Source organism: Vigna unguiculata, chromosome 8 (assembly GCF_004118075.2).
Source record: "Vigna unguiculata cultivar IT97K-499-35 chromosome 8, ASM411807v1, whole genome shotgun sequence".
Taxonomy (NCBI): Eukaryota; Viridiplantae; Streptophyta; class Magnoliopsida; order Fabales; family Fabaceae; genus Vigna; species Vigna unguiculata.
The window spans coordinates 21,596,110-21,611,259 of record NC_040286.1 but is presented as its reverse complement, the minus strand read 5'-3'; the positions used below and the strand labels follow the sequence as shown (position 1 = coordinate 21,611,259).

At 30.2% G+C, this 15,150-nt stretch overlaps 1 protein-coding gene across 2 annotated transcripts; it reads right to left on the bottom strand.

Annotated features, from left to right (window-relative positions):
• Positions 1-5,738: 5,738 nt before the first annotated feature.
• Positions 5,739-13,171, bottom strand: LOC114193318 (O-fucosyltransferase 10). 2 transcript variants are annotated; one of them, XM_028083055.1, is made up of 10 exons: positions 12,556-13,169; positions 11,948-12,032; positions 11,783-11,850; positions 11,597-11,685; positions 10,401-10,598; positions 9,995-10,199; positions 9,716-9,883; positions 9,231-9,398; positions 7,812-8,002; positions 5,739-6,417 (listed from the first exon to the last, which is right to left on the bottom strand). In XM_028083055.1, the coding sequence occupies exons 1-10, from the start codon at positions 12,922-12,924 to the stop codon at positions 6,210-6,212; spliced, it is 1,749 nt and encodes a 582-aa protein (XP_027938856.1). In that variant the 5' UTR covers positions 12,925-13,169; the 3' UTR covers positions 5,739-6,209. The 2 variants fall into 2 exon arrangements, with proteins under 2 accessions (XP_027938856.1, XP_027938857.1); XM_028083056.1 differs by lacking the exon at positions 5,739-6,417 and adding an exon at positions 6,425-6,506 and having other exon boundaries at positions 12,556-13,171.
• Positions 13,172-15,150: the final 1,979 nt, after the last annotated feature.

Sequence of the window (15,150 nt, the reverse complement as noted above, 5' to 3'; positions counted from 1 at the left end):
TTTGCGCCTTCCTATGTTGTTTAAATCTTAGCTTTTTCTTTCCCAAATTATTATTAAGGTTTAATTATGGCTTTGATCCTCGTTTTGAAGTCAAAATTTTGAAATTAGATCCAAATTTTAAAAATTTTTAAATTGTTCTTTATTTTTTAAAAACGTCTTATATTTGTTATTTCTATTAAGTCAAGGTTGACGTGTTAGAGAGAGTGTCACGTGTCAGTTTTTCAAATTTTTTATTTTTTATTTTTATTTTTATTTTATTTTTTATTTTTTTTGAATTTTTAAAAAAATTAAATAAATTACCACATGTCAAGCTGTCATCGTGTCACATGGCAGTGATAGAGTGATGTGGCAGTAACAGTGACACGTGTCAGTATTATGCCAGATGTCATTTCCTTAGTCTCAATTTGGTCCCTTTATTTTAATTTTTGTCTAAATTTAGTCTCAATTTTTGTAAAAATTAGCAATTTTGTCTCTCTCCAAATTGAAATCAAATTTAATTTCTATATAAATGTATACAAATATTTCCATCAAAATTGATATTTCAAGTAAATATTTTTAACCAAATTAAGTTCATTTAATTAATATTTTACATTGAACTTTATTTAAAATTGTTTTAAAATTGTTAATAGAAAATAATGTTAATAGAAAAAAATTCATAAATTAACTAGTTCATGTAACAATAAAAAACATATAAATTTAAAATTTGATAACAATTTTAAGTAAAGTTAAATGTGAAACACAATTTTAAATAAACTTAGCTATGTTAAAAATATATAATAAAAATATCAATTTGAATAAAAATATCAAATTTAATAAAAATATTTGTATAACATTTATATAAAATTAATTTTTGTTTTAATTTGGAAAGGGACGAAATTGAATTATTTTTACAAAAATAGGGACTAAATTGAAATAAAAATTAGAATACAGGGACCAAATTGAGATTAAGAAAAAGACACCTAGCATAATATTGACATGTGTCATTGTCACTGCCACATCACTATGTCACTGTCACGTGACATGACAACAGCTTGACACGTGACAAAATTTTTATTTTTTAAAAGACTTCAAAAATAAATAAAAAATAAAATAAAATAAAATAAAAAATTGAGGAATTGACACGTGGCACTCCATTTAACGCCGTCTAGCCAGACTTAACAAAAATGACAAACTTGAGACGTTTTAACAAAAAAGATGACCAATTTAAGACATTTTAAAATTTAAGTACCATTTTAAGATTTTGACTCCAAAATAGAGAACAAAGCCATAAATAAACGTATTATTAATAACTGCACTTCCATGTTAATGGAAAAGTATTAAAATATCTTTTTCTTATTGCACTGCACCTCCCTTGTCTATTGAGGAAGAAGGAGACAAAGTTCACTATGTAAACAAATTCATTCTAGAAACTCTGAAACAAATTTTATGTATTTTAGAAAATTTATTCTGAAAATTTCATTTTAAAATGTATGACGTATATTTTGAAAAAATTATTCGAAAAAGTTAATTTTAGAGTGTATTTTGAAAAGCTTGTTCCTTAAATCATATTCTAAAAATCCTATTCCAAAATTTTTGTTTTTAGAAATTATGTTCCGAAAATCATGTTTTGAAAGCTTTGGAAATCTCATTTCAAAGGATTTTGAAAATAGATGACCCAGAAGTCACTTTTAGGAAGAGTAAAATACCATTTTGAAATTTTGTGGGAGTACAATTAGAAATTCAGAGGATGCAAGAAGTAAAAGCGTATTTTTTTCTCATATTCTCCGTTGATTGAACTTTTTCTTTTGAGCTATTCAATTTGCAAACCCATTTTCTGGTGGCCTTTTCTTCCTGCACCCTCAGCATTTTAATATTCCAAAATTCACCCGAGATTTTATTGCGTCTGTGTACTAGTGACGTAATCATTTGCATGTCATGGGTCCGTCATGTTCAAGTAATAAGATTATGATGAATTTGAGGTTCCAAACCAAACCAAGCAATTGATTCCTTGCTCTTACTAAATAATATAATTTTCTATAATGTTTTACTCTCTTTTTTTTCTTTCAGTTATTTTTTATTTTATTTTTCAATTCCTTTATTTCGCTAATAAGTCCTAACACTATAATATTCATGAGATAAACTCAAACTAACTTGAAACATGATTTTATGAATCAAACACAAATAATAAGGATTATAAAAGCACACACTTCAGAACTTTATGTATTGATTAAAATCTTGTGTGAAAAAAATTGTTATTATAAAATCTATACAAAAGAGTTAGTCAAATAAAATAATAAAAATATAAGAGGATTAAGATAAACAAAATAATAAATAAAATAAATAAATAAAATTGAAAAGATAAAAGCAATAGTAAGAATATAGGTTGATTTCACAACTTTTTTAAAATAGGATTTATTATTGGTTTTCTACATTATTGATTTCTTGTCTAAGATTTCAAATTAATCAAATGTAACTTCTCAACTAATTTGTTGGCATCCTCACTTTTAACCAAAGTAATTTCGCAATCAAAAACAAAAACTTTATATATTAATCATAGTATATTTAATCAAAGTAACTTCTCAATTAAATATTACTATATTTAATCATGTCTATTCTTTTACCTCTTACATCTAGTAAAAGCTAATTAACCAAAGTAACTATTTGATTAATTCTAATCAAAGTTTTCACATTTAATTAAAGTAACTTCTCAATTATTAGCAAAAACTTATTCAATCATATGAAAGTTTATAAATTTAACCAAAGTAACTTCTTAATTAAATTTAAAAATCCATGGATTCATATGATTGTTATGTAGATTTAACATTGTGTTAACTTGCTATAATGTAAAAATAATTACTTTTACTAAATTAAGAACCAAAAGACAAAGATGAAAATAAATCACAACAAGAATCAAAAGAACAAACAAATTTATTCATCTAACCTTAGAATCTAATTAAGAAATTACAGTGGAACTAACCCTTGAAGTTTAGCCCTCCATGATGCAAAAGTAACATAAAAATAGAAGAAGAGAGGTGGGAGAAAGAGAACAAAATTAGGCTCCGCTAGAGAGTTACTAAACTACGAAGTTTCAAGCCTCTTTTCTGCCTCCTCATGGTCTCTTTATATAGGACTTAGACTTGACTTTTCTATTTTTGAAATCTCTCAAATATATTTTAAATGAAGATAAAGATAGACATCATTTATCTTTATAGTGATTATGAATATCTAAAAATATTTGGAGAGATTAAATTATTTGACAAATATAGTTGGTTGATAATTTCTGATATAATTAAAAAAAAATTACTTAAAGATATATGGTAAATTATCACCCACAAAGATATATTTCCACAGTTGAACTTAGTTGCAGCTATACTAGCACACTATCCAAAGAATATTTATGCAACTAAAAAACTATTTTTAACATATTTTTGTATTTCATGTTCAATAAACTCAATCATATGAAATTCCAATTAAATCAATCTTTTAAGAACAAAATTCAATTAAAAATCTAGAACTAAACATTAAATGAGAGCATAATCATCAACTATTTAAATGGGTTGTTTGGACTTTGTTTGAAATTTATGAATGTTATGTATTGTATTTTATTTTAATTTATGGTTAAAATATATTGTTAAATATTTAATTTTTCTTTTTGTAAATACCCGCGAATACTAGTAGATATTCGTGGATATTAAAAAAAATAAGTGGGTACCCACACGAATTTGAAAATGGGTATAAAGCAGATATTTATCCAATGGGTAGGGTACAAGAGAGCTACTACATGTACCCAAATCGTACCATACCCGCTCTGTTGCTCTTAGCTTAGTTATTGTTTGGAATAGACTAGATACTGAGTATTGGTTAAAACAATAGTCACTCTTGGCTAGACAATGAGTATTGTTTAGAACAACAACCATTGTTGGCTAGAAGAGATTTACAAAGAAAACTATCAAAAGATCAATAAGAAGTTCATGAATAGAAAGTTTACATCTTTAGACAAATAGAAAATCAGTTTTAGTCTTTTAGCTTGCCAAAGAATACTAAAGTGTTCTATCAAACAAAATGTGTAGGCTAGAACTCAAAATTGTTATCACTTAAAAATTCTTAAGTGGTGTTGTCGTGCTTAAGCTTTCTTCTTCAAGATGTCTTCTCTAAGTAGAAGACTTGAATAAGCAATAATTGTAAATCCTTTCTAGTTGTTGCATAGTCTTAAAAGGTTCTTCATTCTTCAAGTTGATATTAGAGCGAGTCGATCTCGTTCTACTGGTCTAAGTCTAGTCTGGTGCAATTTTTTAGTACTATCTAATATCATTATCGCCGCCATCTGCCTAGGGGTGAATTTGTGCCTACTAGATAACAAAATGGAAGCATAGCGGAAAGAATAAAAAACTTTGAAATTAGCATAGTTAGGTATGTTATCATATAAGATTTCAAATGGAGACTTAGAGTTTAAAGTTAAACTAGGAGTTCTATTCATAAGAAACACAACCTTATTAACACCTTCACTCAAAAATTTCAAAGGAATTAGAATCAAACATTAAGGCCCTAACATAGCAATATTGATAAATAATACCTTTTTAGAGAACAAATTAATGAAGGCCAGCTCTTTAGGATTATTAGATTTGAAAGTTTTAACACTGTTATTGAATTGAGTTTCAATGTATGATAGGAATTAAGGTATGATGAAAGCGCTATCAAACTTATTTTTTTTAATAAGAAAATCCAATTAAATATGTTTTTATGCTTAAAGAGAGTTAAAAAAAAAAAAATTTGAAGCCATCATAAGTATGTTCCCTAAAAGTACCCCAAATGTTAGCATAAAACAAATCAAACAAGTTTGGACTAAAGTGATTTGGGTTCCTAAAAGATAATCTATTATTTTTGGCTAATTGACGAGTGTTGCAATGAAAATTAGAAGCAAGACAAGAAGACATAACAATTTTATTTGCAATCAAATTATAAACATTTGGAGGAACATGACCTAATCCTTTATATCAGGTAACATATGAAACAAGATTACAAGAATTAGAAGTCAAATTGGACTTAGGAAATTCAAGAAAAAGTAACCCTTCATCCTTTTTAGCGGTGTCTATCCTCTTCATTTTCGTGAGGTCCTGCAAAACAAAGTTAACGATCTTCATATTCAATTGAAAATGATTTTTAGTGATTATTTTAAGTGAAAGTAGATTAAAATGAAATGATGGTATAAATAAAAAGTGTAAATGAATGTCATCATTTAGTCTAATACTACCTATTCCTTTTATTTTAACCTTAGTCAAATTAGAAAATAGAACACATGAATTATTGAATGATACAATTTTTTATTCCAACATATGCGAAAAGTACCAACAGAATAAATAACCCTTCTATAAGCATAATAAAAATAATTGATAAGCAAATTAGTGTTCATGCAAATACCTATCACATTGGTAGGCATAACTTCAATATGATTTCGGGACCACATTTGAGTGGTAAGAAAACTGACAATTTCTAGACACTGAGCGGGAGTAAAATTTGTAGAACTATACTAAAGAGATGTTCAAAAATAAAACTACCGTTGGAGTTCATTAATCTTTCTTATACGCAACTATATTCAATCCTATAATGTTAACTCAGTTTCCTTAAAAACTGCTTTCCCAGTAAAGATCCAGGTATTGTCATGGCAATCCAAACTCCTTTCATATCATCTTCACATACTTGTTTTTCCATGGATGAATTAAGAGCTCAGATTATGTTAAATGATATAAACAAAAAGAATATACAAAAGACATTAAATTACATTTAGAAAATGAGGAATGGAGGAAAACAAAGCCACTTGTCAACGGGACTATAAGGATCTCTCCCTCTAACTATGGGTCAAAATAAAAATATGCTCACTTGACAGATTACAATCTTTCTTCAAGCCTAAGAATTTTACACAAGAAACAAAAAATGAAGATGTCAGCACAAAAGACATTGATTAGGGGGAAAAAACTGTCTCTATTAGTTATGCTATATCTATTAGTAGAACACGTTGGTACAGTGTGTTCCGACCTTTAAATTGGAGCTCTGAACTGTCCAGTGTGTAAAATAAGCAACATGCAAACAAAATCTTCAGGGTTGTAGAAGCCACACCTTGTCTTCAAAAGGCTGCAGAATTGAAGGTTGAAGCACCAATGCCTTGGAATTGGTAATGATATAAATCTGATTGCCGAGCAGTGATGATGGAACAAATGATACATGTGTTCCATTTAAGCTTTTGTTCTGTTGTAATTATACAGAGCGTCAAGATTGTGGTCAATTTGATTGGCAAGAGACTGCTGTAGGCACCTGCATTCTGGTAAGGGGTACGTGTAGACAGAAGTTTTTCTGTTTATTTTTCTAACTCTAGGTACCATTATTCCTTTGCGGTCACTTTCACTCAGCATGTCTTCCATCTGATCCTTGAAACCTCTCCAACTGCAAAACCGACGCACAAATATTTCCCGTCATCTAGTGTTTTCCAGTGATGCCATAGCCTAAGCCCTCAAACTAAATCCAGATGACAACTACATGTAACATTCAAACAACGATGGACAACTACAGTAAATTGGCAGTTTGATTCAAACCAAACAAAATTAAACAATTATACATAATGTAATTATAGAAAAATAAGGTTCAAAAATAAACTGCAAAACATGGTGCTAGCGAACAGTTCTTACAAATCAGAATTTACTAGTAAAAAAAAAACAACAGAAAATTGCATAATATACAAGACCATAGCACATCCTGGTAGTCCTGAAGTTAAAAAGCACCAATTTCTATGCTTAATAAGCAAGAGTCTACCATCCCCTCCATTAACAGCTATGACTTCAGCTAAGAAAAATTTCTAAGGACCAACCTATTGACAGTTTGATTCAAACCACGCAATCTATAAATTATTAAATATAACGTAATCATACAAAAACAAAGTTAAAAAATAAACTGAAAAACATGGCCCTAGCGAGCACTTCTAACAAAACAGAACTTACTACAAATTAAAAAAAAAAAGAAAAAAACAAAACTACTGAAAGTTGCATTGTATATAAGATCACTACACAACATGGTAGCCTTGAAGCTAAAAGGCACCATTTTTACGGGTTAATAGACGAAGTATATAATCCCCTCCATAAAAATTTTCAAAGGACCAAGTGATATTTTTCACTATCTTGTATTTTATTTTGCTGTGGCATTACATTATTATAATGCATATTCAGCGGTAGATTAGTATCTGATTATAATTAGTGCTCTAACAATAAAATGTCACAAAAATCAATACTCGTACACCAAAGTTCAAGTGTTGCAAATATCAGTTTCTAACAATAGGTGGGTGTTTAGGAATGGATTATTTCTGGAAACTAGTATTTTCTATATAAAACAACTCTTAAAAAATGCTGAAAACATAAGCAACTATTTCTCAAAAATAAGTTTAAACCAAACATCAACGTGTCCACTCTTTGGTTAAAAGAAGATATATATATATATATATATATATATATATATATATATATATATATATATATAAAATTAAGATTTAGTAACATACTGTCATCCTTTCAGTTTTATTTAATATAAATCATAAGATTTACATTCAAATCTAGGGGAAACTCCAATCAGTTAATATATTATACGTAGAACAGATCCGTGCCTACTATGTGAATCCTACAAAAATAACTATTATCTTATCACTAAAGTTTTATTTGTTTTCATAAAGACAACATATGATAATATACATGGAACCAAATCAAATATTCCCCACAATCATTTGAAACGTATAAACAGAGTATATAGTAGCTATAAATGGAGGATGAGGGGGAGAGAAATAGATAATATACCTAATACTCAAGTTATCCAAAAGAACAACAAGCTTGCGCTTATCTGGGATAATCGTCTTAGCATGGCCATCATAGAGGAATCTTCTATGGCCCATCAAAAAATGAGGGAAGTTACCACCCTGAGTTGTTACAAAAACCTCACTAGACAAGCATACTGTGTAGTCCAGTGCAGCTAATTGGGAGGAATAGCCCTAGAAAAATATGAAAATAAGCATTATAGCATATTGGAAACTCCCCATAACCATACACACTACGAAAAAGTATAATTAAATTAAACGTGAATATAAGATTTCATTTTATTTGTAATTTTGAGCACAGAAAAATTGCAGCAAAAACGTAGTTACAAGTTACAAGTTATAACCAACCATCAAGACACAACACAAACTAATAGAATGAGTGGATAAAGAATCATAATAGAAAGCCATTGACATACTTTATGCTTTACGGAATTGAAACCTAGTTACATCCTTTATCATCACGTCCATTCTTGAGGTCTAAAACTACTGATCATTTTTTCAAATTGATGAGATTCAGTTTGCAGGTCCAACCCATATCCATGACCTCACATTTGAAAATTTTAGTGAATGGTTGCAATAGCTTAGAAATTTGTAAGCTCAAAGTGAAATTTTATTGCACACGACCAACTAAACTATGGTAGGGAACATTGAGCTTTAAATACACGAGAAAAAAAGGGAGAGATAGGAATGAATATATTAAGAAGAATATGCGGTCATATAGGAAAGAAAAAGATACAAAGAGACTACATATTAGCAGACGATGTTGATACCAACAGAGGAAATAACTAATCAATCAAGGTCATTTGAACATGTGAAAAGGTGAAGAGAATAGATGCATGACTTTTAGCCTTGTGCAAATTAGGTATAGGGAGATCAAGAAGGATATTAAAGGGAATTATTAAAAGGAACTTCATTTAAATTTTCCATTAGAATTTGGTTTCTAAACAATTCCAATGATGTTTATGTGTTCATGTAACTGATTGATACGACCATTTTTGTCAGTGATTCTTGTTATTACAACTCTAAGCCACCGAGCCCAAGTAATTAGTTATGAAATTTTCTTACATGGTCATATAGATGATACAACTATATATCGGATGCAAATTATGTTTTTTTCTTTTTGCAATTAGCTTCTTTAATGTGTGTTATAAATATTTATATATTTAATCACTGGAAGGACAAAAAAATTTAAATATTTGTTGCATGAGAAAAGAATGTTTTGCTTCAGCAGAGTTATAAACAAGTACACTATAATCAAGTTGATATGCTCCCGTGTACAGGCTACTATGAGAAAGAAATCAAAATAAAACAGAAAATGAAGCACTTTTAAGCCATCTAGTTTCATAGAATAAATCATGACATTTGTTATTGTTTTAATTTTCCAACAAACGGGGATCTTTACCATAAAAGGAGCAAGCTCATCTGATGTTGCAAGAGATTCCTTTGTATACAGATAGGGAAACATCTTCATCAAAGGAGTCAAATATCTCTCTGCACGATATATTTTCCCAGAAGCTAAATATATTGAAGTATTGTTATCAAATCCCATGCCACGCAGCATCATACCAACCTACGTAATTAAGGAAAACAATATGCAACTAACATCAGTCTCTTCCATATAATATCAGCTTTTCACACAATTTAACATTGCAACATTAGTTTGATTTTCATTTCATCATACCATTCTTTCACTAAATTAATTAAAGTGAAAGCATGTACTGATATTGAAACTAAAATCTAGTACGAGGAAAAGGTACGACAAAATATATTGATGGCATCACATTCTGAAGTCAATAAAATGTGCACTTGAGATGGATCAGATTTATTCTGAGAAGAAAACTAAAAACAGAATTTAAGATCTGATCAGCATTAAAAAGTAAAACAGACCTCTAGTGGGGTTAGTGGGCATTTTCCTTCAACCCGATTAAGGTCAGGCAAAATTATCCGGTCCTTTCTTTTAAATTTGCCCCTCCACCCTTTTTCTCGAACTGAATCCATTTCCAACTTTTCTGCCTCTCCTCCATCATATACACAACAAGAGAATGCCACCATATCCTGCATATTGAGAAGATTTAGTCAATAATAAAGCTGATGCAATCCTTCACCGTTTCCCTACAGAATTGACACAAACTTCCAGTTCCAAACAAATTGAATGAGCATCATTACCTCTTCAAAACGAAGATGCACGGCAATGTATTTTCCATCTGTCCTTGAGCTCTTCTGAATCATTCGGTAAACTAATTTGTTTGCTAGTGCAGATATTGAAGAAGAAAACCTCAATGCTTTATAATTAGTAAGACATCTTAGAAATTGAATGTGTGGTGGAACACTCATCGCCAAACGATTGGCAAATGGAGCTATTCGAATTACCCTGCATTTGAAAATAATTTTTTTTACATCAAATTATTTGAATGAAAAAGCAATTTTGTGTCAAATGCCTAATTTGAACTCATTTCAGAGTTCATTTTCATCCAAAACTCATTTTATGTAAAGTAAAAACCCACATGTTTCATTTTATTAAATATCATAAGAATGAATAAAAAAGATGAGGACAAAGTGTATGAATACCGACCCTTCCTTTTGCAAGATAGGAGAAACAACTCCAAGGTAATAACTGACAGGAGACCAAGCTTGAACTCTGATGTTAGTGATATTACTCATATTGTAATTATGCCGCTCCATTAGTGCCTCGGGCAGTTCTTTGACCACCTTCACATAACCATCAAGTGTGGATATAAAATGATCTTCATCATATATATCCCCAAATTCACTGTAAGAGAAATAATATTACTTTAAACAGAAGTAAAGTAACTATAGAAGTAAATACGGAAACTCCAAGAAGAGTCATAATAATGTTCAGTGCATTCCATATTTAATTACTAATTTTTGAATAGACTGTTCTGCAAGGGCTACTAGTAGAATTTCATCATTGCTAATGGTTATGAAATCTAATCAAGTATCGCTTGACTAATCACATCACAAAGCTAAGATAGACCTCAAAATTTTGTGTACTAATTAATGTGGATCAACAAATAATACATCAGGAGGATATGCTTCTTGTTCTAGGTTTTCTGGTCCGTGAAATAGATTCAGTACTTGGAGCATACACAGTAATGTTAATATGGCTCTATTTATGGGAGCGTTATTAAATTCAGGGACTTATACAAACATGTTTAACTAAATAATCTCTAGAAAAACAGGTATGAAGGTTTAAACAATGGTAACTAACATAAGAGTCACAAAGTTTCTTTAGATTATTAGAATTTATATCTACGGAATGACCGTAGGTTTCTCATTATCAACCGAATGAGTTGTCTCAAAAAAATGGCAACAACTTAAAATTTCTTTTTTAGATTTTGAAATATTGTAAACAGAAGTTCAATATAAGACACAATCTACCTCAGAAAAGCATCAGAAAAGGTTTGTGTTTTCGTTTGTGAAAATAGGAATGTAAAAAAAAAATAAAAAAATGTGATAAGTATACTCCTATTTCCCATCATTCACGTGTTATTGAGTTGTGAAATTCAGTCACACATTGACCATTACTAAGCCAAACAATGAAATCAAATTAACCTACAATGTCTGTCCAAAATTTCTCAGGCATGAATGTTAGTGGGATTTAAAACCACAGACCAAATCAAGTGATGCAGCAGCAACATCATGGTTGCGTGGTTACAGCAGCCACCACAACAGCTAGTCAGCGTGTGATTTCAACTACAACTAGAATTCTAAGGTTCAAAACTAAAAGATAAGGAATAAATTGGTCACCTTGGATCTTTCCACACATTGTGAAACTCAAATTGAGGTATAACTAATATTGCATTCAGGAGTCCAGCCACAGCCACAGCATTACAAATCTAACAATTCAAGAAACACTATTGTCAAAAACTAGACCATTTTTAAAACTAAACAAGACCACTTCAAATAAAGGAAAGGGGGAAGACTTTGCCTCACCGCAGAGCGTTGTTGGTTAAGACCCCCGTTGGCTTCCACAATCAAAAAACCATTCAGTCCAGGCGACACTGAAATTAAGAGAAACAACCGAATTAAAATTCCACACAAACTTTGCTTCTACGCCAAACTCCAATTCAACAAATTATTATAAGTTATATCGATTACAAAAATGTTCGCGATGCAAAGCTGTCAAATTCGGACAAGGCTTTTGCTCTCTCAACTTCCTTTTGTACTTCCACACAGAAGCCAACTGCAAAAAGACAAAAAAAAAAAAAAACTATTATAAGAAAAACCCACCTCTCTGATTTATTTGAGCTAATTTATTTTCAGATACTGTGACAATAAAGGAAAATCAGATGAAACTAAAAATAAACCGATTAAAATCAAGGTGATTTTGTATCTGTCTGCTATCTTCCATCCAACAAAATGCTCTTCAAACATTGTCAAGTTATCCTCATTTGGAGACAACTTTGTGAGCCAAAGAGCAGAAAGTAAATCATAATGGAATTAATGCGGCACTAATGACAGTTTTTTCATCAAAGAGTTCATATTAGATCTTGATGAAGATACCGACGCTAGATATAGACATTTTTCGAATTTAGATATACACATTGTGACACACTAATCACTTTATTTAGACTCAACTAAGGTCGATTTTCTCTTTAATTAATTAATTAATTAAATAAGTGAATTAAAAAAAAGGAAAATAAAATATTTAATGAGCACATGGTTTATGATTATGAGGCGTCAAGCTCGTTCGTTCAGTTACCCACCTCGATGACAGAGGAATTATCGGTTTCGATATGGTGCCAGAGGTTGTGGAAGATCTCGTGACTGCGGTACCGAGAACCAGGAAGAGGTGTGTGGCCAATGAGGGCGGAGAAGGGCCCCACACACATTAACAACCCGGAGATGTACACCAGCGGTAGCAGGAAGAAGTATCGGAGGCTCCGCCGCGTCATGATGACGGCGACCAGCCTCCGACTCTCCGACGAGTCCTTCGCCGGTCTCAGCCTCCTCCGGCACCGCGTAACACCGGATTGCCGCCTCGGAGACGGCGGCGGGCTAGGAGAGCTGCTGCTTCCTCCTCCACCGCCGCCGGCCTCACTGGTGAGGCCATTTCCTCCGGCTTTGGATTTCATAGCGAAATTCTCTCTCCAGACAATAGAGAGAGAAAGAGAGAATGGGTTGATAGCAGTGAAAAGTGAAAATGAAAACGAAAACGGTGTGTTATGTGAAGTGAGTGTGGGTGTGTGAACTGAGAAGGTTTTTGTTAAGATGTTTGGAATCAGATTTTTTTTGTCCTGTTTAAGAGAGAGAGAGAGAGAGAGAGAGTAAAAAGAGTGAGAGAAGTGAGTTGTTATGGTGCAGAAAGAGGAGAAGCACAGTGATAGAGAAGAAGGGGAAATTAAACAAAACTGGTACAATTATAGAGTAAAAATTCATTTGCTACTTGTTATTTCTAGAAATCAAATCTATTTACCTATTTTTAGAATATTAATAGATATAATAAATATATGTAAAAATTCTTTCTAAATTTAAAAAGAGAAAATTCTCCGACACCCTAGTTTTTCGTTCTCTAACAAATATAACGGATTTTAATTTTAGCCTTGTTTTAGTTTTATATTTCAATTCATGTATTTCTGGCCTTATTTAATTTCATTTGTGTTGAACGGGAAAGATTAAAACTATGACTTATTATATTAATATCAATATAATAATAATCTTGACTAAAATATAAAAATGTTACATTTATAATTATATAATAAGTTTATTGACAGTTAAACAGTTAAAATTTGATATGACTTTTTTATTGGTTTACGAAAAAACATGCCGCATTGCCCGGTTGGTGTATTTTCTTATCTGAAACGCTTCACCACTCTTCTTAACAATATTGGAATAAAAAATAAAAATAACAATTATTGTATTTTGTAGTATTATTATAAAAAGTTGAACTATTGTTATAAAATGATAAATTCGTAAAAGAGACCAAAGGTGAAGAATATTAAAAAAAATTAGAAGCACTAAAATTGAAAATAAAAACAGCATAACATTTTTGTCAGTGAAGTTGAATAAACGAAACGGAACTTAACTTGCAGAAGAAGAAATAAAAGAAAGCATTGCAGTATTCCTTACTGAAGAATAGGACCATCTAAGAATGGATGCAGTAAGGAAGGAATAAATAACAGAATGAAAATAATTTTCTGCTTCCTTCTATTTGAGAAGGAATAAATGGGTGAGTATTTGGCCACGTTAGGGCGAAGTAACAATGAAACGTGATTTTGTTTGGTATGCATGTGTGGATTCGCATAGAAAGCAACATTTGGGGAGTGAAAAGTTGGTGGGAGCGTTCCAAAATCCAAACATCTTAAAAAATGTCTTATAAGGAAATTGTTAATAATATATGTTTTCTTACTCACATAAATTAACCAAAGAATTAATATATGTTAATAATATTTGTAATTGAAGATATTTTATAAGTGAATGATGATGATATATAACAAAGTATAATTACTTAATAACTAAACTCTATATTATATTTATCTTGATTATATTTTCAACTTTTATTTAAGCGTTCAAATTTAAATATATGTTAATTTCATAAGGAGTAGTCACTCAAAAATTTTATTTACTTTTATATCCATATCTAGTTCTTACTTAGCATGGGAGAATTTTCTGCGACGAATTTTTCATCGGTCTTCGGTAGTACAAGTTTGGCTACAAATGAATATTGTCTTCTAAAATATGTCTTTTAAAGACAAATCAAAAAGAAAATTCCGAATTTCAAGATAAAGAATATCTTAAATATAATAATTAACATTAATGATATTACCAAAAATCATATTGATTTTATGTACGAGTATTTCTTTTTAGTTTTTATAAGAGTATTTTAAATCAAGTTGGTCTATCTCACTAATATAAAACGACGATCAATCGTAGTTGGATTATTTAATTTTATAGTGGTGATTGAACAAATGAAAATATTAAAACTATCCGTATAAACTAATTCTATCCGTTATTAAAAAAGAATTGGCTACATTAGTAAGGTCTGGTAACCAATAATACTTTTATTTGTGTAAAATAATGCTCTTACCGTTTTATTCTGAAATAGTTTGAATATGTCAAAACAAATATATATATATATATATATATATATATATATATATATATATATATATATATATATATATATATATATATATATATATATATATATATGTCAAAGCAAACATACTGATACATCTGTTTCAGTCGTTTTTTTTTCAAGCTTATCTTCATTCCATTAAATAAATAAAGTCAATATATTGTTACGAGTTTAAGATGAGTTATAAGTCTCAAATCATATAAAAAAATAAAAAGATGATTAA